The 25,853-nt window shown below is 39.1% G+C and overlaps 1 protein-coding gene across 2 annotated transcripts in view; it reads left to right on the top strand.

Moving 5' to 3' along the window:
• Window positions 1-24,803, top strand: part of PRUNE2 (prune homolog 2 with BCH domain) — a gene marked incomplete at its 5' end in the record, with an annotated part of 139,819 nt that extends 115,016 nt beyond the window's left edge. The window contains 11 exons of one of the 2 annotated variants that reach the window (XM_084278901.1): window positions 2,235-2,314; window positions 3,224-3,424; window positions 6,963-7,139; window positions 11,894-11,996; window positions 15,260-15,391; window positions 15,544-15,630; window positions 18,743-18,841; window positions 20,992-21,027; window positions 21,540-21,578; window positions 22,644-22,691; window positions 24,655-24,803. In XM_084278901.1, the coding sequence (XP_084135027.1) occupies window positions 2,235-2,314; window positions 3,224-3,424; window positions 6,963-7,139; window positions 11,894-11,996; window positions 15,260-15,391; window positions 15,544-15,630; window positions 18,743-18,841; window positions 20,992-21,027; window positions 21,540-21,578; window positions 22,644-22,691; window positions 24,655-24,676 (1,024 nt within the window). In that variant the 3' untranslated portion in view covers window positions 24,677-24,803. The remainder of the gene's footprint in view (window positions 1-2,234; window positions 2,315-3,223; window positions 3,425-6,962; window positions 7,140-11,893; window positions 11,997-15,259; window positions 15,392-15,543; window positions 15,631-18,742; window positions 18,842-20,991; window positions 21,028-21,539; window positions 21,579-22,643; window positions 22,692-24,654) is intronic. The other variant, XM_084278902.1, reaches the window with a different exon arrangement.
• Window positions 24,804-25,853: the final 1,050 nt, after the last annotated feature.

Below are 25,853 nucleotides of genomic sequence, written 5' to 3'. Positions count from 1 at the left end.
GTTTATATGTTAGTATCACAACCTTTCTCTGCGTAGCCAAACAATTCACCCTTGAGTTCCTATAAGTAATCATTTGAGTAGTCCTGAGCTGCTTTAATCCATAGTTTTATACTGGAAGTAGTTTTGTATTTGGAAAGGTTAATAAAGATTGTACCAAAATCTTAATCTGAATGTAAAAGATATTAGAACTAATCATCTTCCCTCCACTGTGTTTCCACCACTATGATTTCTTACCTTTCCCGGCTGTTACTTACAGCACTTCATTAGAATTCACATTTGTCCCTGCAATGTTCAGATGAATAAATTAGACTTCATTACATGTATTTCACTATGAATTGAACAGACACTAAAAAAAAAGCCAAAGACTGTAATGACTTATTTACATTTCCTAAGTAAATTGTGATTGTATTCTGTGTATCGGTTTTCTGTACAGCTTCTGAACGCAGATGATGCCACAGAGCAGAAAAAAAGGGAAATGGTACATTACAGGCAATTTGTGCTGTTCATTTTATTCATAAGCAGGATGCCATGATCAAATTTTTTTATGTTCTATTGTATACCCAAAGAGAAAGTACATGTCAAGCCTCATTTGACAGTAATTAAGCATATTCCAGAATTGGCATGTTTTGTAGAAAACTTTAAGCAGTTAATCTGTGAATGCAGTTTCTGTGAAAGATGTAGCTACAGTATGTGGGGATAAATATAGTAAAATTAGCAAGATAATATATGTCTCCTTTTATCGAGAGTCAAGGCCTGGTCATGAGTTGAGCAGCACAAATGTTTTTGACCTTAGCTTTTTATTGTCTGTATTTTCTGTGGCCACCTCATGGTAGAAGTGGGAGTTGAGTAGTTTATCTGTCAGTATTACGAATTTGATGGCATGGGTCTTGAGGTAAATATCTTTCCCAACTTCAAGCTCAGTGAAGCCTTCAGTGTGGCAGGCCTACATGTACACATTTGTATATAATCTACATTAAATTAACAATAAATCATGGAAACTCTACTCATACTCTGATGCAGACATTGTCCATACACTGCAGTATGAGGATATTCCTCAGGGGAAAGCAAGGGTAGGAAGAAACTCGGCTTGTCACAAGAGCGACAAGGGAAGCCTATTCAGACCCATTCCGCTGAATCATTCAGAACAGAGGTAGCTGATGCTGTGGAAAGAAAAAGTACCTTCTTTGATCTCGTCACAGCGCTGTTAATTAAAGTTTTAAAAAATTCTGGCCTTCAGCTTTTGTGGGGAAAAAGAAAAAAAAGCATTTGGAACAGGAATATAGAAATAATGCTATAATTATTTTGATAAAATAAATGAAGCTTTTTTTTTTTGAGTAATTTTTAGTGCAAATGGTTTGGAAGCAGTCAAGAGCATCCTGAAAATGTAAAATGTTTTTTCCTGTCTGCAGTTGAACCATCCTACTAGCAAGCATTTTGTAAAATAATTGAACAGAAAATAGACATATAAGTGGTTCACATCAATCTACTTTAAATATTTAAACACCTTCATTATTATTTTCACCAGTTAATACCTTTTACTTGTCTTATGTAGGTATGTTAAGTGTAATTTTTTAGTATCTTCATAAAAATTGAGTCTTAAGTAGGATATTTTTGCAAGCTTAGTCTTTGAGAATCTGTGATGTAGTTTTGTTTCTCGCATCTGTGCTTTCTGTACTCTTTCAGTGCAAGACATAAACTATTTCAGCATTATGAAATGACTGATTTGGGTCAGAATTGCTCTACAGTAAACATGATATCAAAGGAATGAAAACAGGATCGTATTTTTGCTACGCAGTAACTGTGTGTACAGCAGTGAAAGTGTTATAGAACCCTTAACTGTGGCGTGCGGTTTGCAGAGTAGCTGAAGCTTGCTGCAGTGATGTGTCTGGTTTGCCACATGACAAAAGACCAACTTCGTTTGTATAAAATGAGAAATGCTGCTTTTTGCCAGCCTCTTATTATGCAGTGCTATGTCTTGATCCAAGAAAAAGTGGCTCTGCATGACCTATAGTCTCCAAAGGCTCTACAGATGTGCGCATAAATAAGGGGTAAGAGCAGCACAGTAGAATTACAACAGCTGTGTTCCTTTCTCACTTGCACGGATTTGTGATCAGGCTTACGAACTGGCTACACTGAGGAAAACTTCAGTTCCGTATGAGGTCACACAGGCTGTATTGATAGCAAGGTCAACCTGTGCATCTCCTCAAGATTTTCCTTTTTATTTTACCTCTCAGGTTGACACAAGAGGATGTGGGAATGGACATCCCTTTTCCTGAGGATGTACTAAGCCCCAGCTCTACTGAGATGAGACCCGGTGAGAGAAGCTCTTACTCATTTTCTTAATTATATCTTATTCCCTTGGAATTTAATTATGCAGTGAGAAGGATGTTTCTGTGCTGGTAAAGAATCAGCTCAGTGTTAAAAAGAAAAAGTGTTAAGCTCTCTTTATTTAGTCAATTTTCTTGTTCACTAGAGAAATGATAATTGTAGTGTGCCATTTTCCCTTGTGTATTGTCATCACTCATTTAGTCCTTGTGAAGTTTAAGTAATCTCTATTATTTATCTTATCTTTGAGTACTGTTTAAGTGAGCTAAGTTAGCATTAGAATATTTCAGACAGAACAGCTTGAAATGTGGCACGCTGTACTATGGCAAGGTCCAAAACTGAACCTAGGTTTGTCATGTTGAAGACTACTTTTATTTAAGGCTGATTAAAATGCTTGGAGGTTATATTTATTTCTGTTACAGTATTGATTAAGATATTGTACAGTTAAAACTAAAGACATACCTACTTGCAAATCAGCACCATTCTAGTAACACTACATGTGTAAAGAAAGCAAATATTTACAGGGGTTTTCACTCATATTAATTTTTCCAAGATTCAGCAATGACTTGGTTTGTAACTGAAATGATTTGTATGTTGCTTTTTAAATTCTTAAATATATTGTGGCTTGATTTTTTTTCACCTGGAGATTGCAAAAACGTGAATCTGTATTTTGCATAATTTAAGAGGTCCCAGCTACGTCTGTCATCCCTGTGGATGTTTGTTTTATTTCTTTAAACATCAACATTGATATTTGTGGTTTATGTTACTAGTAGTCTTAAATGGCTTGCTGTTACTAAAATTGAGATATCCTAGTAAGTTTGAAGGTGATCCTTAAGTGTCTGAGAGATGAATTATACACAGAGGAGATAAAGTTTTTTTTCTTCCATTTTTTTTTCAGAACCTCCAAATTCCCTTGATCTTAACGGTTCCCATCCCAGAAGAATAAAGCTCACTGCTCCAAATATCAATCTCTCTTTGGACCAGAGTGAAGGGTCTGTATTTTCTGATGACAATTTGGATACACCAGATGAAATTGACATCAATGTAGATGATCTTGACACTCCCGATGAAGCAGACTCTTTTGAATACACTGGAAAAGGTAATGTTCTAAACTGAAAATGGAGAGTTCATCTCTGTTTCTTTCTTTACTGCTTACATGATCAGTCTTGTTTCTGTCAGGCTATGAATATGGTTAAAGTATATGAGTTATTGTTAGGAATCCAGGTATTTTTACTGTCTGCTATTTTTTAACCTTTCTTCCCCTGTGTAAACTAATACATTTCTACTTACGCAGTGTGCAGAAAGACGTAGTACAGCTCATCAAATAAAGTGGGAAGAACTACCTAGAGAGAATTAGATTCAAAGTCCTGTCACCATAGGACTTGTCTGAAAAGAGTTGTTCAAGCAGAAGAAAGCAGTGGCTCTCTGTTGTAGAGAACACTATGGGTAACTGCACCTCTGGACAACTCTGGCCAGCTCTAGGTTACAATTACATCAGTAATACTTACAGATATAAACTTGTGGAAAATATGTTGGCTGACATAAGCTGCATCAGAGAACTCGCAGTATATAAATTAGCTGGGCACTGTGGTGAAAGAGGTCTTTTGTTCGTGAGAAAGATCTGTCTTTAGTCCCATCTCTGGTGGGAAACCTGAGCCATGGGAGGTGTGTGCATGGCATGATAAAGGTAGCTCAGGTGGTGGAACTACAGAATTCCTCATTCCACCATTCTAAACATGCTTTTGCAGCAGGGCTAGTTGTACAGGATAGGTGCACTCTGGAGTGTGCAATGGATACTTCATTCTTCCTTTGCACATAAATGATTTCTCTCATGTGGCGTAAAAGTCTTGTATACTGTCTTACTCAACTTACTTACCCTTGTGATGTATGAAATAGGGTGTTAACACTCATTCCTTGCTAGAATGTTAAGAACCATGCAAGAATTGTATTCATGAATGTAAACACATAAAGATCATAAGCTATTTGAGAGGAAAATGAATGTGACTGTTACAATCTACAACAGAAAGAATCTCTAAAAATGGATCAATTTAAACTGAATTTTCCTTTGCATTTAAATTCTCTGTTGCTAGTGAGGTCACTAGAATTCAAAAATAAGAACAGTTGCATCAGTTTAAGTGATACTGCCAAAGAGGCATTACAGTGTACTCAATCATGCGTGAGCATCTCTAATGTCACTTCTCATTAGAAGGCCGATTTCCTCATGGGTAGATGCAGAGCAGAGTGATGAGGTGCTTGATGGCTAGAGTATTTTGTAGCAAAGGTTAAAACTAACACACACACGCATGTGTGCTCACACCAGAGCAGTGTGTGCTCACAGTTTTAGACTGTTGTGACCACTGTGTGAGAGCACAGATCTGTCTGAGGTGGAACAGATTTTGCCTCTAAGCCCTCAAGTAAATAAATTCAACTCCAGTGATTTTAGTGGCAGTTATATTTATGGCAAGTCTTTCTCCCCAGCTTTTTTTGTTGCCTTCTAAATGTGGTGATTTGTTCAATTGCTAAAGCTGGACCAGCTTCCCTAAACTCATAAATGAAGAAGAACTGAAGATGCCCATGGTTTTGGTGACGTTTTTACAGCTGTGTAGTTTGATTTCTTAGTTATATTTAATTGGCAATATGTCCTCCACTTAGATGAGACAAAAAGAGTAGAAAAGGAAGAAAATTACATTTTGTCACAGTAAGTCGGCAATAAAGTATGTGGGATATACATTACATGAATCTGATAGCTGAGTATAGTCACAAGAACTAGTGCAGAATGGTTTATTTGCATGGTATATAGCCTTTGTTATCTTTCTACTTCTGTCACTGTTGTTAAGCAGTGTGCACACTGTTGTGCTCAGTGCTCATCACCTCCTCATCATCAGTGTTTCTAGACTGTTGTGCCAAACACAGGGAAGTAAAGACTGAGAAGACATGGCTGTTGAGATGTAGAGAGTAGTGAATTTTTAGTTCATCACACTCAGGCTGATGAAGGTCCATTTGAACAATAAGAGGCAACTGAGAAAAGCACAACTGTTGTCGTGATTCAGGGGTCTGCTCATCTCTGGGAAACTGATGGCTCTGTAAGACAAGAAATACTGAAATACATTTGTTTAAAAGGATGGTGAAGAAGAATCATCACAACTACGGTGTGTCAGAAAATAGAGGGGAGCACAGATAGTGAAGTGTTTGCCTCAGACTTGCAACTGACTTGTTTAGGGATTGGCTGATTGTAAGTTTCACAGAGGTGTTTTTTGTCATGAGTATCTTACATTTAAACATTCTGTCTCAGAACATGGTCTTGTTTCTGAAATTAGCTTTTTATGACATTGGATAAGATAAAAATTGCATTTCTGAAAACCCTGTGTGCATATGGACAAAGTCCTCCAGCCATGTTAGCATTACCTGGAAATTGAGAGTTTTTATCAATTTGTCTGCAGATGTTTATTTCCATTCTGAATTTCACACTGGTACATCTTTCTCTGCAAAATCCACACTTCATCAGGAAGAGGCAATCTGATACCATTTCCATCAAAAAATTATTATTTTGGCCAGTTCCAGCATTGTAAATATTATCAGGATCTCTTTTTTGTTGTTTGTTTTTTTTTTATTGTTTGCAGTTTCAGTAGCACCAAAATGTATTATCAAGCCCCAAATACAATTTCAGTGTTAGTCCTGCCAGTTACCTAGCCCAGCCTCTTTCCTGGGCTCTAAGGAACCAGGTGACTAGACAATTTTCCTAGACTGTTCTCATAATTCCATCTATTTGTTCTGAAAGCTCCTGAGCTGCACAGTGGCATCTTGTGGGGACCCTTTATCCTTAAAGGAGTGAACCACCCTGTGATGACCTGTCATAGATTGCATAGCTTGACTGCATGTATGTAGTTTTCATATTGTGTCCCATGTTACCTTTACAAAGTTAACTTCATACAAAATTGCATTAAGGTTTGGAGGGAGCAGGGGTTTTGTAAGCTTGTTCCCACTGTCACAGTATATGTGCTACTTCAAAACTGATTGCTAAGAGTATCATTAAACATCATGCACACTGTACCCTGAGAGGGCATGAATACATACTTCAGTTCCACAATATATAATCTACTGAGCAGCAACTGTTAAACCAATTTGGAACAGTATATGTTAAAAAAAAAAGAAAAATCACCACTACTTCTTCTCAACCTTGGATTTCCACAAACTCCCTTTATTTTCCATTCCTAAGGAAAAAAGGCTTCTCTGGTCCTGCATATGTATTTCTTGATCTTCCATCCCTGTTTCCACCATTAATACAATTTTACTTCAATACTTTTTTAATCCATTGGCTAGAGGAGGTGAAATATTCCCACTTCTTGCAAGATTCCAGACGAATTAGTTAAAGAAAAGAACAGGTGATAGACTCAGCTTTTGTTGCATGTGATAGAATGTACCTCAGAAAGGGGTAACTTCTGCCAGTGTTGTTCCCTGATAATTTCTTGTCATTTACTGACTGTTAGATGATAAAATTCTGCTCTTACACCAATGTAGATCCAGGATAGTGCTGTAAAAACTCAGTTGACTTCAGTCATGCATTTAAAATGTATGTCACGGAGAAAATATTTAGACCTTTTACATGACAATGTAATATATACAATTTTATTTTCCAGAAGAGCAGGCTGCTGCCAAGGATGCTTCCCAGGAGGAGTCTGAGTCAATTCCAGAGTACACTGCTGAAGAGGAACGAGAGGACAACAGGTTATGGAGAACGGTGGTTATTGGAGAGCAAGAACAAAGAATTGATATGAAAGTCATCGAGCCTTACAAGAAGGTCATTTCACATGGAGGTAGGAAAAGCCTAAATGCATTTTTTTAGATTTATATAAAAAGACATGCTTTATTGACCATGATTTATTTCTGGTTTTATTCAGTTATTGTGCTGGCAAGGGCAGAGTTTATGCTTCAGCCATGGCTGCAATCAAACCAGCTTTCAGTTCAGTGTGGCAGTGACTAATGAGTACTTTTAAATGCAAAGCAATTTCAGAAGCCACAGATAAACTGACATACGTGTGTCAGTAATAATCTGGTCAACGTAGGCAAAACTGGTCTTAGACTAAGGCAGAAAATTTCGACAACTTTATCCTGTGGTTTTGGTAAAAGCTTTTGAATGAGTAAGTATAGTGCTCTCTGATTTGCTGAGTGATGTATGTGGATGCACAGATAGAAACAAGTGAAGTGGCAAAAGAAAAAAGCAGTTTTCCCTAGATTTTCTATTTGTCTGGCTAAGGTCCTTATGTTATTTATTGTTCTGCAACGTATGGTTTACGGCGGATAGTGTTTCACCAGCAGTTGTTTTGTGGTTTTTTTCACATAATTTGTTACTTATTATAAAATAGCATAAAAAAGAAAACATTTCAAGTAGGAAAATGACCTCATGTGCTTGCTATATTGTTTCCTTTGCTCATCTACTTCCTAACCTCCATAAAATTTGTAGTTCTGATGACACTAGCACACTTCTGTATAAATGGATAAATACTGCTATAGACAGTGAAGGAGCAGAATGAAACAAAGCTTTCTAAGTGTCTTTTCCCTAGTGTCTTAGTTTTAGGTTATTTTTGGATTCTATATGTTTGGGAGACACTGTTTACCAGCTACTAAGTACATTATTAAATAAAGATGAGTTGTTCTGTTCCTGCAGAAACTGAGGCAGGTAACTTAGCCTCTCAGAGGTATGATTTGTGAGTTTGTATGAGGATGCTCCTGTCACAGCGTTGCAGATCTGTAACATCATTTAAGTTTAAAATGTTTTACCCGGTATATTTTCAGTGTTGAACCTCTATCTGGTAAAAGTGACATAAATTATGCTTAATTATATACCTGAGGCTGTGGTCCTCAAGTTTGCATTAAAAGCAGCTAAATGCTTGCCTACAGATGTTCACAGTGGCCAGTGTGAAGAAGGTTTAGTCAGAATTGATAAAGATGTTTAAACCTCCAAGCATTTTCTCACTATAACATCACCATCAAAGATTTATGAATGTGATGACACCTCAGACACAGTTTAGCAAATAGACACAGATGGCATAATTTAGGAAACAAACATAAAATATTTTGAGGGCTTGCTAATGGTGTTTATTTATATGGGTTTTGTATGCTGTAAACTAATCTAGGTACGTTTGTGGTGAAAACTGTCACGTACAGTTCCTACTAGATGTTGATATATACATTTATACCAGCTTTTCTGAAAAATAAATGCCAGTCCCTTTTAGTGAGTGAAGTAGCTCTTAATTGAGCATCACTTGATTGTTGAACAAGGGCTCATTCCAGTGGCAGGCATCTCTGACGGCATCAATGCTGTACGTAATGGTTGTTGATGAGAGTCTATGTCATTCAGCTTCACTCTGCATGAAATAATCAGGATTCGATTTCTACATGTCTGACATCTTGTTTTGTTAGGTCGTGTAAATGTAAGATAGAGAACATTGTGCTTCCTTTACTTTTGAATGGGTGCTTGTCAGTGACTTAGCCATTGTGAAGGAGGTGGTGAGAGATGTGATGGTAAGTTTTAGATGGCCACTGGCCAAATTGGAAATGTTTTCTGAAATCTAAGCAAATTAAGGAATGGAACGAATTATCTGTTTCTGAAGTGGAAAACCGAATATGTGGAAACAAAATAATTTTGGGGCATGGGTCATAGGAGGACTTCAGACAGCTTTAACAGTACACTATGGCAGCTAGGCCTAATCTGTATGGTGTTTCCTTTCACAATACTGTAGTATATTTGGAGTGCTTTAGAAGGCCATGAATCTTTCCTTTAACCTCAAGATTAAGAAGACGTTCTGGCTAAAATTAGTTAATTAGAAGACAGGTCAAGCATCTCTTGAGTCAGTGATCTACTGAACATTCCTCCCTGCTAAGTGAGAGATAACACCACATGCAGGATCTGGATGGCAGCCACAAAATAGGAAAGGGAAGAGTGGGTTTGGCAGTCTAGGTGTGAGATTGCCTTCCACATATGGAGAAATTTCTTAAGAGCTCTGTCTGTTCTTCTCTGATGTCTCTCAGCATAGGCTGAGAATTTCTGCAAATGGCTTTTACTGGCTTCCAGTGATGAATTAAAAAATGCCTCTCCCTTGGGTGAACATACCTTATCAACAAGCATGTGTACAAAAGAAGTCGCTTAGATTTATCTGTGGGTTTTTCTTCTGAGTGCTGTTAGGTGGCATCTGCATGTAACTGTTTTGCTTTCTGTGGACTGCAACCCGTGCTGTGTAATTTAGCAGACACACCTGCCACAACGTGCCCATGCTGTCAAACTCCCCAGTCAGCTGGGTAGATTGCTTTATGGCACCGTGATATAAATTGTCCCAAAATTCTTTTAAGGCAGTGCTAGGTTAATGGTTGGACATGGTCTTAGAGGTCTTTTCCAAAAGAAGTGATACTATGTTGCTATGATTTTTGAATTGGAAGAAGGGAAAGAAGGAAGAGAAGGAAGGAAGGCTTCTCCCTGTTTGTAAAGCTGAGGGGAGAAAATACTGCTTTAGTCCATGGTGATATAGCTGAGGGCTAAGCAAGGATAGGACAGGTGAATAGGGTACTGTCTCTCTGAAAGTATGTGGGTCTACTGTGAAGATGGGAACATAACAGTAGTATTAAGTGATTAGTGTGGGAGGTGGAGTTCTTTGTGTTATCTCTGTCTTTCTGTAGAGAATTTTGCTTGCTTGTCTAGCTGCAATGCAAGAATTTGTACGAGCATTTGAGTTAGGCTTGGATACTGCTCTCTAGTATCCAAAAAGCACTGTAAACATCTTCAGTCTCCTTATGAAAGTGTTGTATGGGTGCTGATGTTTTCCTTTAATTTTGTCAGGAATGTGTTCCTATCTCCAAGAGAGATTAAGGGTTTCCTTCACAAACATCAACTCTTCCTCATGGCTAGTTTCTTCTAGCCTCTTTAGAAGGGCTTTCACAGCTGCTTTCTTAATTATATCCAGTTTTTATCTCTTTACATCATTACTAGTAAGCCTTTCAATATCTATTTTCTCCCCTGTCCAGCTGAAAAGGGGAGTGATAGAGCGATTTTGGTGGGCATCTGGCCTCTAGGCAGGGTCAAACCACCACACACCTGCAGCCGTTTCTACAGCATCTCAAAAAATTGCCTCCTGACTGCTCATATCTTCTAAACAAAACTTTTCACTTAAATGCGGATTTATTTGCATTTATTGTTAGTAATACAAAAATCCATAGCATCTGAAAAGGATTGTGAAGAAGATTAACCAGCATTAATACACCATGAAAAAAGGTATTTTTCTTTTGGGTAACAAGCAACTGTCATAGAGTGGTTGCGGTCGGAAAAGACATTTAGGATCATAGGAGTTCAACATTAGACCATGTCACCAAGTACAACACCTACTCTTATTTTAAACACCTCCAGGGTTAGTGACTCAACCACCTCCCTGGGCAGCCTCTTCCAATATCTAACAACCCTTTCAGTAAAGAATTTTTTCATAATATACAACCTAAACTTCTCCTGACATAATTTAAGACTGTTTCCCTTGTCCTATCACTGTCTACCAGGGAGAAGAGACCACCCCCACCTCACTACAACCATCTTTAGGTAATTGTAGAGAGTGACGAGGTCTCCTCCCCTCAGTCTCCTTTTCTGTGGACTAAACAATCCCAGCTCCCTCAGCCACTCCTCAGACTTGTCTTCCAAACCTTTCACCACCTTTGTAGCCCGTCTTTGGACACACTCAAGCATCTTGATGCCTGTCTTGTAGTGAGGGGCCCAAAACTGGACACAGCACTCCAGGTGCAGCCCCACCAGCACTGAGTACAGGGGAAGGATCACTTCCCTACTCCTGTTGGCCCCACTGCTCCTGATGCAGCCCAGGATGCCATTGGCCTTCTTGGCCACCTCAGCACACTGCTGGCTTGTATTCAGCTGTCGGTTGATCAACACACCTAGGTCTCTCTCCTCCAGACAGCTCTGGAGCCACTGTCCTGGACCCCAGAACAGTAGTGTGACCGTTTTGAGGGTTTACAATTGCCATTAGGTAGTGGTGCAGCCCAGAGAATGCCAGTGTAGGGCAACTGGAGTGTACAAGGTGAAAAAACAAGGTTCAATACAAAATTTGTGACAAAGGATTTAACTGATCCCTGTGAATTTTTAAGGTCTAGTGGGGCACAGCATACTTGTAATATCCTGAGGCCACTGAAGCTGCAAAAGCCAACTAAGACTGGAGACTTTGTGAAACATTATTCAAAAGATGCAGGATAATGAATGTAGGGTGTTCTCTTTAGCCCCTTATTCCTCAGTGTAAGGTGAGCATTCAGCACGACTGCTGTAGAGATGCAGTGAACCAAGAGTTCCACTAAGAATGTATTACTTACAGGGGGTTTTCTGCTGGTCTGTATAGAAAGTGTACTAATAGTTGTGCTATGTGTGGTTTTCAGGAATTAATGTAACTGACTATCCTACTTCCTTATCACTTGATGATAGCTTGTACATTGCTGGCCTTCCTCAGCAGTAGACATAATAGCTCGATCATTTATATTGTTAAGAGCCTTTAATAAAGATAAAAATGCCTTTTTGTTTTTTCCACAGGATACTATGGTGATGGCCTGAATGCTATCATTGTATTCGCAGCATGCTTCTTGCCAGACAGCAGTCGAACTGATTACAACTATGTCATGGAAAATCTTTTCCTGTGAGTGATATGTGAGCCATGTGACAGAGTCTTTTGAGTTAGTACTTATAATTATGTAGCGAGAGATAACCTGTCTTTAATTAAGAGGTAATTTGGTCATTAGAAGGAGATTGATCTGAATAACAAGGGAAAAAAAAGCAGTTTTAGATAAACTGCTCAGTGGAGTATTATTTCCGTGATCTTCACCTACTCACCCTCCCAAATTAAGGTGTATTTATTAGGACCAAATCCGACAGTAATATCTCCTCAAATGCGGAGGAATGCAGAGTCTTCAACTTCGTGGGTCTACAATGCTTTCACTGTTTCACTAGTGATTTCCAGCCCTTGCTGAGAGCATCAGGGGTGAAAAACAGACAGGATTTCACTGTTCATTGTTTAATATGCATTATTGTGATGTATTATTGTATATCATAATTTTAATATATGCTGTGGCTGTGTTAAGAGTCACAGGACCATGTTGTGACTCTTGTTTTAAAAATACAGGATAAATGACAGTTGCAGACACAAACAGCTCTAAGTGTTTTTTTCCTGACCCCAGCTGCTTCTGATTCAGTTATAAGTGACAAGGGCTAGTTGGGCAGTATACAAATTTGGCTACATGAACCCAAATTTATCACAGGAAAATAACTCCTAATAGTAACTTAGTTTGGCAGCCAAAAATTGCGAAGGCACACTCCCCTAAGGTGCCTCCAGCTACTTTGACTTACAGCTGTTAAAAAATAAATCATTCTGGCATTTTCTATGCTAAAACCCAGTAAGTGATTTCTAAACCCTGTCCATCACCATTTGTAGCTTACGAGGCACCTCAAGAGCACAGACCCAATCCCCTTAAAAGTCCAGTTCTTGAAGATGTGTATGGTGACAGCAGATGTCTTCAACCTTGTATCTAAATGTGAGAAATGAGACTGAGTGCTTTAGTTCCAGGTCAGACCAGCTGGTAGGATTTGTCTCATGTAGCCTCCAGGACCCACATTTCATCTACAGGGATTTAGAGGAGGTTAATTTTTACATTTGTTTTAACTTGATAATGAGGGAACAAAGCTGAGAGTAACCAGGACTGACATTAAGTAGTTGAGTTTTGGCTTAACCCAAGAGACTTGTTCATAGATAGAGCTGTTGGTAAATGCGCTTTGCAGAGAAAGTCTTTTCCACATCACTTGAGGATATTGCCAAAGTCAATTTTATAACTCACTTTTTTTTTGGTAAAAGAGGGAGTTCAGTTTGGCTGTGAATCTTCAGCTTATTTTGAGGCTTATAGACTCAAAATAAGTTGATTGTCTGTAAGACAACAGAAGAGGGTAAGTCAGATGACCCTTTTTTTTTTTACTTGTAGGCCTATTAATTGCATTGAGAGAAAAGGAATGCAACAATACAACATATTTAAATATATCAGCTATTGAATATTTATGAATTCTTTACTATTGACTTATGTAGGGGTCTGGAGAGACTAGCAAATCACTAAATTTCTCCTCACTTTTTATACAGGATGCTCATTACAGATAATTGTGCACTTGCAGTATATAAGACACCTCTAGTTTCTGATTAACTGTCCTCAGTTGTTCCTGAGTTTTGCCGTTACCGTACCTTCACATTTCCAATTACCTTGCTCCTATTTATTACCTTGACTAACCCCGTAAAACTGTCTTTGAAGAGTTGGGTTTGCACTGAAACTCTTGAGACAGTGTCTCCTACAGCATTTCTTCTAGAACCACACAGAAAATTCTACTGTTTAATTTGTGGCTGCATGATACAGTCTAGAGAATAAAAGGGTTTTTAAAAGAATCACAACTTGAAAAAGTACACATTGAAAGTCCAAGCCAGCACTTTGATTTGAGAGCGAGTGACTTGTTCTAGTCAGTGAGAAAAATTATGTCCGTCTTTGCAAATACTAAAGCAGTTACCAAATAGTAAGAAAGGATCGCTATACCTCTATAATGAAAAGGCTTGTAGTGTTTTGAGAATTAACCACCCTTCTCTAGGTTTCACTGTCTAAATGCCTTTAAAGCGCTAGATGTTGTGCCCTCTGTGAAGTGCTGATTTCATAACCTGTCAAATAGTTAGTAGATTCAATTAAATTAAGGGGTTTGGGGTGGTGGGCTTTTTTGCATCAAAATGCCCATCCACTCCCTTTGATATTTCACTGTTAGGCTGCAGGTGCCTCTACAAATGTCAGGCAAAAGCAGGGAATGGGTAGCTGCAGGGTGAGAATGAGAGCGGTGACAAGCCTGGAGTGAGCGGTGATTTAGGAGGGATTTATCAGATGCACGGAACTGATCGTTTCATGGCTGTCTACTGTATGCCCAGGTAAAATACCACTCTTTGGTGAGAACTAGATTTCCTACTATTCTTTTAAAGAAACAGCATCTTAAGGAATTTAAGGATCAGATTAGATCTCCAATCATTCCCATGCACCTGTGAAACAGACCATTATGTTCAGGGATAGAGCTGCCTTTTGTATCAGGCACTCAGGCATTCAGGTTTTTCAGGCGTGACTCACGATTTTTCGCGGTAGTTTTTACATGGCCGTGCCCTGGGGCTGAATAGCAGAGAGAACAATTTGACCCTGCCTGTGAGGAAAAACTCCCAAGTGAGGTAGGGACTGCAGAACGGACTGTCTGCATATATAGTGCTGGACAGGTATTTAAAGCTCCCCTTTCATTTGTCTGAGTACTGTGCTTTTCTAGGTGGGGCGAGTGTGCACCCCAGAGCACCATTCTGTCTGAAAACACCAAGCTGAGGAATTTAATGGCTGTTTGGAGTGTTTTGCTCACAAAATGAAGTGGTGCCATGGGGTGCTGTGTCCTGTCAGAAGGCATTTGTAGTTGGCAGCAGTAATGTGAGGATCAAAAGAATTACAGACAAGTATTTTTGGACAACGCAATGGGTTTGCATTGAACAAACATGGCAATTAATAGCAAGTTTCTTAACAGTTCATTTCAGAAGTTCATGGTACCTCGCATGGTCTTGCCATGTTCTCCCTTGCAGGATCTCATGATTAAATACCTTTTCCAGAAAAAGCAGTCACCTGTGAATCAAAAATTCATTATAAAACTGTCTTTTTAAGGAAACCAGGTATTTCTGAAGATGCAGCAAAAATGTGGGGTTTTCTAGTTAACATATTTTCAGGCATGGTCTGTTCTGCTTTAAAGGAAAATACTGTCTTGTCATAAATTGTTTAGTCTACCTGGATTTATTCGTAGTAGACTGATTTAGTTCGGGCTTAGGTGCCTAATGCCATGTCCTCTCTTCTGTACATCTATCAGCTATGTGATCAGTACCTTAGAGCTGATGGTAGCTGAAGACTATATGATTGTATACTTGAATGGAGCAACACCAAGGAGGAGGATGCCTGGACTGGGCTGGATGAAAAAATGTTACCAGATGATTGATCGAAGGTGAGTAATATTTTGCTTTCTGAACCACCGGCATTATTTTAATCACCCTCCTTTTCTGTAACTCACCAGTATGACAGCGCCCACTGTATATGGTCTTCCTGTATGTTTTGTGGGTTTTTGTTTTTTCAAGAAGCCATTTCTTTTTTATTTAGATTACGGAAGAACCTGAAATCATTTATTATTGTTCATCCATCATGGTTTATCAGGACAATTCTGGCTGTGACACGACCTTTCATAAGGTATGTGGTGAGTACCAGTGATATTTCTAAGTCCCTGAAGATACAGAAGCAGCACCTTAAATCATCAAATGTGGCTGCTAGTTAATCTTGCCCTGAATAGTGCTCATTTTACAATTCACGTTGGGATTTTGACAGTTGGAAGTGGGAAAACCCCCATGATTTACGTGAGTACCTAGTGGAAGCCTTCACAGGCGTGACAGTCCTAAGCCGGTATGCAGAACTGGTGTCCTGGTTCCGACCAGGGCAGTTACCTCACCAGGCAGGCAGCACAGGGGAGCCGAGCTGCCCCGGGCTGTTTCCACACCCCGTGACATCACACCCCCGTAATAGGGGCTGGTCGGGGAGGGGCCGGTCCGCGCGGCTCCGGGGCAGTCCGAGGGCTGTCGAGCATTGCATCAGAGCAGTGCTCTGTGTTACCACCTCCTCCGGCTGGGAAAGCGCTCTGTGTTACCACCGTGTGCGCGTTCTGCCCCGGGCTCTGTCGCTGTTGCCCTCTCACTAACCGCCTGCATCCAGGGGCTTTGGCCGTTTCTCCTCCCAGGGGAGGGGTGAGCGTGCACCCATGGTGCTTAGATGCTGCCTGGGGCTGAACCACGGCACCTGGGAATGTGGTCCCTTAAAATTGTCTGTGTTCCAAGCGCAGCCAAAAGGCATGGAGGAAAGGAGACTGCATGTAATGGTAAATCACCTCGTAAAAAAAAATTCCTGGCTACAGGACAAGATTAAGCTACAATTCCGGGTTTACAAAGAGCAGTTTCTGTTCATGCAAGAGGACTGCCAGCACCCGGAGCTGTTTGAATGCATAGGAGTTCTGAATCCAAAAAAGCTTTAATGCCACCAGAAAAAATGCTTTGATTAGTAAAAAAAAAGAAAAGAAAAAAAAGTTACAGACCCTGAAGACCTCACCAGTTGTTGAAGATGAGCAAAGGTGCAGCTAAAATCCCGATATCTGGGACAGCAGACTGGCAGGTGTGAGAGAGTTGCTTCAAGAAGCATTGCTTACAGAAGTCACACAGTGAATAACATACTTCACGACAGACCTCAGGGAGGTGTGCCCTGGGGCTGCAGAGGAGGACATCAGAGGTGTCTGTCACAGGGTGCTCTGTCCTGACAGGGTGACACTGGGATGGGGAAGGACATGAGTTGTCTCATCGCTGCGAGAACATGACAGGCAGTGTCACAATGCAGCTGCTTCTTTCAGATGTGGTGTCTTAACTGTCACTGTCTACATGGTATTAGAAAATACCAGAGTAACGGGAACAATGCTTGGAACTGTCAACAGTAATGACAGGGGTTCACTGAGCTGCATTTGGTGTCTGGGATATTTCTGTTGTCATCCTATGTACTCCCAGAGGAAAGGTGGGCGGTAAAGTTTTAAAAAAAATCAAATAGTCCATGTCTGTTTCAAGTCATGTGTTTGGAATGGCCATACTGAGCTTGGTGACTAGAGGTTCTGCATTGCCAAACAGGAGAAAAGGCTCATAAACCTTTTAACCTTGATAAATAGTTTGGCTGAGCAAGTTGGCAGTACAAAAACACACACAATGGACGATGAATTAAAGCTCTACATTTCAGCTGAGTAGATGGAGTCTCTGTGCAAGAAAAAAGTGGAGTGTAAATAGGAGCTAAAAAAAAAGGTGGCAGGACGCACAGCCAGTGTGACCTTTGTGGAAGATGAGGTAAGATATTTAAACCCTCACCAAGGACAGAAGAGCACTATGAGAAAGATGAAAAAGCTGAGTAAATAATTCCAGGGGACATGAAAGGAGTGAGTCAATTCAGTAACAAGCAATGTAAGGAGGTAGAAACTTGACTAGGCCGAAAGCCGACGGCTGTAGCTTAGCTTGCTAGCCCCAGAGCTGTTCACCAAACCACTAACATGCACAGTAGGAATTTCAGAGTAAGAAATGAATTGTTCTCAAGGCGAGCAGAGGTTTCAGTGACATAGCTAACATGATTTGAGATGAGCAACATAATTCTATTTCGTCTGAGATGTGGGACAAAACAGTAGGAATCAAGGAAGTGAAAGGCAATGGAGTGGCAAGGGATAACAGTCGGGACACCAAGGTTGTGCTGCAGTCAATTCTACCTCAAAAACTGGCATGGGCATTCAGTGGAGACTGGGTCTCAAGTGACAAACCCTAAACAGTTGTCTGAATACACAGTGTAAAAGAGCTAGTAGTTACAGAGTTTAGGTACTCGTTATGGACCAGATATTTACGCTAGAGATCATCTTAGCTGTTTTATTAGAAACCTAACATCTTACCTAACACATGTTTCTGTGAAAGATATGTGGCATTTGATGGAAATATTTAAATAATAGGAAGTTTACCACTATAGTAGCATGCCTCTTCTGGAATCTGAACGAAACAAGAACTTCTTTTTCCAATCATGTGTTAAGGAAGCCTGTACACAGGCTTTCTCATAAGCTAGTACATATGAAATGATTTAGGTTAAATGTTATTTTTTTAAAGTATGTTTTTTGAACAGTTTAGCCTCTATCCAAATGATCATTTCTTAAACACAACAAATGACCATATAGCACAGATGAAATAATCAAGGGAAGTATTTCCTCACAAGGAGACCCTGCAGTAAGAATAGAAATGTACATGCACCATCAGATCTGGGCTTATCTAAACAAATGGGGAAGTTCAGGTTTATTATGTTTGACTAAGAATCAGTGTCAAATATAAATGCTAATTCATCACGATCACTTGATGTTAATTCATGATGACCATGTTAAGTGAACACTTCCCATGCCTTTTTACATGTAGCTATGCTGTAAGGGATTTGATTCGTCTCAGAATTTTAACACCTCTCCTTTGAACTGAAAAACTAATCACATTGCCTAGTATGTAGGCATTTCAATTTCTAATCTTGCCCTAAATACTGTGATTCGACCTCAGGAAGGATCAGCAAAAAGTCTAGACCTGGTTTCAGCCTCAGTAGAACTTGGGTATGCCCATGATCAGCTGAACTCCATAATTGAGATATGAATAACAAAATGCTTAATTATTTACTACATTAAGTACTTGCCCTGCCTTTTTTTTTTTTAAAATGTATCATAAAAGATCCCTGTGGGAAAGTCAATAACATGATGTTTCCATTTCAGCTCTAAGTTCAGCAGTAAGATACAGTATGTCAACACCTTGGCGGAGCTTCGTGAGATGATTCCAATGGAATATGTGGACATACCAGAGAGTATTGTCAAGTAAGTCATGTACCATAAGTGTGTACGTATTACAATGGAAGCTGTTTTCACAAACTAGTAATACTTGTGTTTCAGACTCTGTAAGGAAGACAGAAAGCCCCTTCCTGGATATTTTTATGAATGCTTTGTTCCACAAAAATTCCATTGTTAAACTCAGAAGCAGGAAAACACTGTACAATGGAAACACTAACCACTGTAAATATTTGCTCCTAGTTGAACCAATGTTTATTGGAGGAGATAGGGTTTATACTGGACCAAATGATAGTGGTGGTAAAATGAAGAAAAACTTTCAGGCTTCATCAACCCTATGATTATATAATCCAAATTGGAACAGACTGTTGACTCACTAATCAGAACCCAGAAAGAAAACACACAAAAAAGTTGAACCCTTCCACAAGTATCACCTCGCTATATTTTCCCATAACTTTTCCGACTATTTAAGTAAGAGTGGTTTTAAGTTTTAGTTGTACAGAGCTTTGAACTGAAACAATAATTCATAGATAGCATGTTCAGTAGAAGCCACTAAAAGTCCCTAGGTTTACTGTTCCTTATCGTGTTCATTTTTACGGTTTAATCCAGAACCACTGAATGTGTCATAGTTCTTGCCTCTTATGTGTGAAGATTTTTTAAATGCAGGTATTGCTAAAGGAAAGATATCTCTACATGTGTCTATATCTCTATAAATAGACATATATGATAAAATATGTTAACATGTAGATATATGTGTTAAAAAGATGTAGGAAGGTGATTTGAATTGCTCACCTCAACTGGCTTTTTTTACAGACCCCAAACCAACAGACTGAAATGGTATACCAAGAGGGAAAACCTTGGAAATCATTCATGGTTTTCATGTGGGTCACTGTTTAAAAGATAAGCTGTTCAGGAATCCTTAAAAAAATTATTACTTTAATCTATTTTTTATATTATGTATATTACATATATTGCATGATATATAACAATTTGATAAAATACACATTTTTATCAAATGCCCTAGGTTTTGAACAGGCAAACGTTCTGTTATAGAAAATATTTTGATGAGTAAATACACGAGTAAGATCTGTCTTTTCCTTATGGTTTGTCAGTAACTAGGTGTGAGGAACACTTCTTTTGGAGATGTTGTAGATCTCTTCAACCCAGGCAGGAGCTGTCACACTGACCTCACAGTAGTAGTGAAAGCAGCATAATTTCCATCATCAGGTTGCTCCAGTACTTGGGGTGTAATTCTGGGAAGAAAGTGGGAAGCTCAGTTCTTGCAGTGGTACTTGTAAAAATGCTAAATTACAGTTGTGAAATCAGGGATCATAGGGCCTTTCACTGAAATTTTTTTGCTGCTGTGACTTCCTTAGAGGAAAAGTGATGCAAGAGTGTAGAGCACAGCGGTTGATGGTCCCCTGAAAAGACATCCCGGACATTCCATCATCCTTAAAATTTTTTCATCTTCTCTCCACCCCTTCCTCCTCCTTCCCTCCCTCTTTTGATTCCTGTGAGCATTTTGATATCTTACAGTTCCCTTTGATACAGACAGTAACCTGATGCAGCAGTGTGTTTCTCTCTCTGCTTCCATGCTGTTTCCCGGTTATGCTGTCTGTAGCACTACACACATTTGTGTTACAGCCATCTTTTCTTCTCTGTGGACTTAGAATGAAGTGATCACAACAGCAGTACCACAGAAATGTTAGGACTTAGAGCTGAAGACATTTTAGAGATCTGCCTACTTTGCGTGATCAGCAGTCAAATGAGAGATCATAATTTTGCTGAAGAAAAAAGAAATGTAAAGGTGACAAGTGTGCCCATTGGTGGCAAGCATTTTGAAGATGTGGTATGAAAACGGAGTGGGTATGTGAATTCAGGGCACCATCCCATGACATGAGGAGGAGAGCAGGGTGCAGCTGACTGCTCCCTTTCTGCTGCAAATTGAGAAAATTCCTATAGTGAAATGAAATTAAATTAAATACAGCTTTCAGCTTCGTAATTGCACCACTGGCAAGAACAATCCTATGGCCATGAGGAATCCAACCTGCAGAAAATACACAGGATTATGGGTCGTGGGGTTGTTTGGTAGTTTTTACTGCAGTGGGATACAATGTGCCTGTTGTATCATATGAACTTGTACGTCTTTTCTTTTCCTTCACCCACTCTTATCTTGTAAGGTATGATGAAGAGAAGTGTATTAAGAGAAGAATGAGGTAAAACTTGCTTTCTAGCCCCTGCTGCTGCTCATAACAGAGTGAACCTGTGCGACAGCCTCTCACCCACAGGTGACCTCAACAGCTGAATGAGAGAGGACTTGCAATGATGTGGAATCTTTACTTTTCCCCTTCAAGCTGTTGAGATCAGCCTCCCTTGCAAAATAAAACTTACTCAACTGTAAACGTCCTTGACTTGGCCCAGGCTGCAGCTAGATTAATACTATCTGACAGAGCAACTGAATGCTTTCAGCTCTGCCCGCTGGGCATGCCTCAGATCCCTGCCGCTTTTATGTTCCTGCCTCCAAATGAGCTAAATAAGGAGTTATAAATTAAAGGTGGGTTGAGCACAGGATAAGTGGTATTATTCTGAACTCCAGAGCTTTAGGGTCAGTGCGTAGTACTGGATGTGTATTTTAGATGCATGCACTATGTTCTGCTATTGCTCTGCTGCTCTCTTATGCTCTGCTTGCTTCTTTGTTTCTTTATGTCAATAATTTTTACTCACGCAGACTGGATGAAGAGCTGAGGGAAGCTTCAGAAACAGCTAAGTAAGATAGCTTTCAGCTGGATGCTGGCATTATATTTACTTGTTTCACAGGAATAGATTGAATGCAGAAGTGCATTATGTGTTTGGTACAGCGATTGGCTCGTAGTTTCAATGACTGTGTAAGTTGCCACATTTGTGAATTGACTTCCCCTCTCACTATAAGCCGCCCATTTTTGCACCCTTTGGTCTCAGTAAGGAATAATCGTACCCTTACTTTAATAAATCAGCAACAGCTGATGACCAGATACTTGAAGCCTGTAACTCCGTGCCTTGGCTGTAACATACTGAGGCAGCATGGTGTAAAGGAGCACAGGTATCCTTAACTGCGAGGGCACAGTTTTTGACTCACTCAGCAGAGTTTAGAAAGTGTGCTGTGCAATTATCATCTTACCACTGCTTCTTTGTTGTATTATTTTCTAAAATTCTTCTTCAGCAGTACACTTTTCCCTCCATTTCTCCTGAGACTAGCTTTCAAAACGACCACAGAGAAATGCCTAAAGGCTGACCACTGCTTTTTGATTCTAGTGCTTGGACTGCATCAGAAACAGTAAATTCACATAAGTAGTTATCTGATGCCACCTGAATATTTTGTTGAACAAAAGACAAGAGGCCCACCCAACCTTGAAATGCAACTTCTATCCCTTCTATTCAAACGTTTTCAAGTGCATTGTAGGATATGATGATGAAAACTGTGCAAGAAAGCTGCTTTCTGGTTTTTCCTTTCCTTTAGAAGACTGCAGGCTGCAGCTTGGCAAGTGAAAGGGGAACTAAATATTCATATGAGGCATGACTAATTATTGTTATTGTTGGATGTATGAAGCCACTGTAGTGCATTTTCCTTCCCTAATTTAAAGAAACAGCGAAAAAAATGTATTACTTGAACTAATTTGTGTTGCAAGCACTAAGTTTGCGACATTCCTATCAATAACATCTGTGTGTTTGTACTGTCAAAGATACTCACTACAGTTAGTTATTACATCCCCCAAATTTGATGTCATGTTTAAAAAGAGAAAGAAATGCACACAGGAGAAATGTTTACTACTACCTCTTTTTTCCTTGTGCCCAGAACTAGCTGCCTCTCAAATGATCCAGAAATTGCTTCAGTGGAGCAGGAGTAAGAATTTATGCCTAATATTGTCATTACATTTTAACATTTTTTTGCATCCACGCCGCTAGGAACTGAGGCTGGGTGGACTCCATAAAGGTTTCTGGAGACGTAAATGCTTGTACAGCTATTTTCAGGAACTCGATTCGACATAGGCAAGCAGAAAGAGCACTGAAGTTAGGATTTATTATATTTGCATTGCAGATGTGTTTAAAGTGCCCTTGACCGCTCCCAAGCAGAGGCAGAATTCTTAGCCTGAGGATATTCAGGTTAAGTTATGTGTAAAAGAGATAGAAACAGTGCAACGTGGTCAGAGTGAAGACAGTCCCGTGCATTATCCTCAAGTAAAACTAAAGTGGTGAAGTTCCCATGCTCGTTCAGAGGAAGTCTTACATTTTACTTAGATCTCCAGGTCGTGCACTTGATGTCTTCTTCACTTTGCTTTTATGTGCTTCTCAGTCTCTTTCATTATTATTTCCCTGATTAAATCCCCAGTATCTTTATGACTTTTCCTTTCAAAGATGCACTGGTTCCCTTGGAAATGGGAATGCATCAGTCCTCTGGCGTGCTGGTCCTCAGTCTGGTATCGTCACTAAAGCATGCAAATGGAGAACCCTGCACTGTTCTTACTGTGCATCAGTGAGGGTATTGGTAGGATAGCACGTAAGGAGGACCAGCCATTGCAGCATCATGTGTATTCCTGGCCAGCGTGTACAGAGGAGGAGTTATTGGGGGCTTTGCTACCCCTTACCCATCTGACTGATAGGTAGAAACACGCTGGTGTCTCACACTAGAATATTGTTCAGAAAACTGACAGGTCAGTTACAACCATAAGCAAAATTCCCAATTCCTGTAGCAGTTGATGTAAAATCTCTGAGCATCTTTTTTTTTTTTTTTCTTCAGACACTGTGAGTCAGTGTGAGAACTGTTCAGTTTTTTAAAAGCCTAAGAACAGAGAATATATAACATGCTTCAGACTTGTTCCCAATTTTGCTTTTTTTTTTGTGGCTTGAACAATTTTCCTGTTTTTCTCAAAAGAGAAGTTGGCCAGCTAAAAAACAATATGAGAAGACAATTTATTTAACTTAAATAAATATAGGTGAAGTCAAATTAACACTGAGTCCCGCTATTTCTTTTCTCTGCATCAATATGAACATGTCCTAAGAAATAGCAGTAATTTGCCTCTGGTCATACCACTCACTTCTGGTGTGATTTCTTCAGAAGACACTTGTGCCTCCACAACGACAGCAGCAGTTCTACACAGACTTTTCCTCTGTACACTTTCTGCTGAAACCTCTCTGGAGTCTGTCCAGCCCTTAGTCTGGTTCTGTTGTCTTTTTCATATCTATTTGATAAGCTTTTGTCTGTTGTCATGCTCTGTTGTGTTACATTTTGTTCAGCTTCTTGCACTTCTTTATGACTTTAAAAAAAGTCAACATTCATCATGAAATAATTCACAGTGAGAAAGCCCTGTGTAGTCTCTAATGGTTCATAAATTCTGAGGGGACTTTAAATAGGTATGTATTTGGTGAGGAAACGTGCATTTTGATGCAATGTTTATGATGACAACTCCTTTATCTAAAGAACATTTCTGAAGTATTTGATGACATGTGCTTTGCACTACTTTACCCTTAGAAACATTTTTAGGGGCACCCATATCTTGTCACACTGGTGAAATTCCACCAGGGCGTCTTTCCAAATCTAGTGCCTACTACAGATTGGAATTGCTGGGAGTGTGGTTATTAATTTCAGTAAAACAGGAATGGATATCATGAAGGTGTATATTTTCAGTAGATAGTAGATGAGATGTGTGTAAATCATTTTACATCGATGCATTTAAATAAATGAGAGATGAGGATGGTCTACACCTTATTGGGGATGACTAGCCATGTGTTTCATAGCACTGATTTCTTTGTTTTTATTGTTCTTTTGTGTTTTTGTTTTTGTTTTGTTTTTTCTCTTTAATATATAGCATTGACATGACCCTGAAATAAAAAAGCATCGTTGCCAGGCATTTGAAGAGGGTCCACTTGGATTTTTACCACCCAGACATCTATGACCATTGTGTGCAAGAGGCAATTTGGGTTAATTTTATTTGGTTTATGATTTTTCCATGTCATTCAGCAATTCAAGAAGACCGAAAAAGCCAATCCTGTTGCCATGGAAACAGAAGAAATTTGGGCCTGGTTATTTGTGTTGTTTTCAGAAATAGTTTTCATTAGCAAAGCTGTATCATCTAGCCTTGGTTTCTACTTGTGTGTGCAGTTTCTGTTTAAATGAATACCATTGTATCAACAGTGTCTCTCATGAACAAGTCAATGAGGATATGAATTTTTATTTCATTTTCAATCAGCCTATTAGTGTTTATACATAGCTGAAGAGAACAGTTATTGTTACAATAAATGTTAGCTTGGTTATGTCACAGAGCAGCAGCAACTTTTTTGTTTAAAAATAATTCAAGAAATTACGCAGGACTTCCTTGAATTTCTCTGCTTCTTGCTTCTTTCCATGTTCACTTAACCCTACTGACTTTTTTTTTAATGTAGTCACAGGAAAGACTGATATACTAAAGAAAATAAATTAGTCATCAAACAGACTTCCCAGAGGACAAATGAGTAACTGGAATGAATTAGTTCTTTTTAATAATTTAGTTTTGTACCTTTATTTTAAGGACAGCTTTTATAGAAGCAGCTACTCCAGTAAATGATTGTCATATATTCTAAAAGCCTTGAAGCGTTAATTTGTTGCTGTTGTTTTCTAAATCTGTTTTTCCAGAACTTCAAAAAAAAAAATTATGAATCTTCAAATGATATCCTAATTCCCATTGCAAATGGTATGAATATAAAACAAATACTTTGCATTTCCTACTGACAACTAAAGGTCAAATGTCTAAGTCTGCAGTTGGGAGTCACATGGATTTGTTAGGAATAGATGTCAAAGTATTATTCAAAGGATATCTTTCAATAATAATGATTTAAAAGTATATTAAAATACACTTTTACAATAAAAGCATATATATTTTAATATGCTTTTGCATTATTATAAAATACATTTTTTCAAAAGTATTACAACATGGTTTGTTGTCTGTGTCATAGAACACAGCAGTAAAACATGGGGAAAAAATAATCCCAACCCTAAATGTTTCTTGCTTGCTGCTGTCCTATGTACTGG

This window comes from Gallinula chloropus, assembly GCF_964237585.1.
Source record: "Gallinula chloropus genome assembly, chromosome: Z".
Classification (NCBI taxonomy): domain Eukaryota; kingdom Metazoa; phylum Chordata; class Aves; order Gruiformes; family Rallidae; genus Gallinula; species Gallinula chloropus.
The sequence above is the reverse complement of the archived record's forward strand: the minus strand, read 5'-3'. Positions and strand labels throughout refer to the sequence as shown.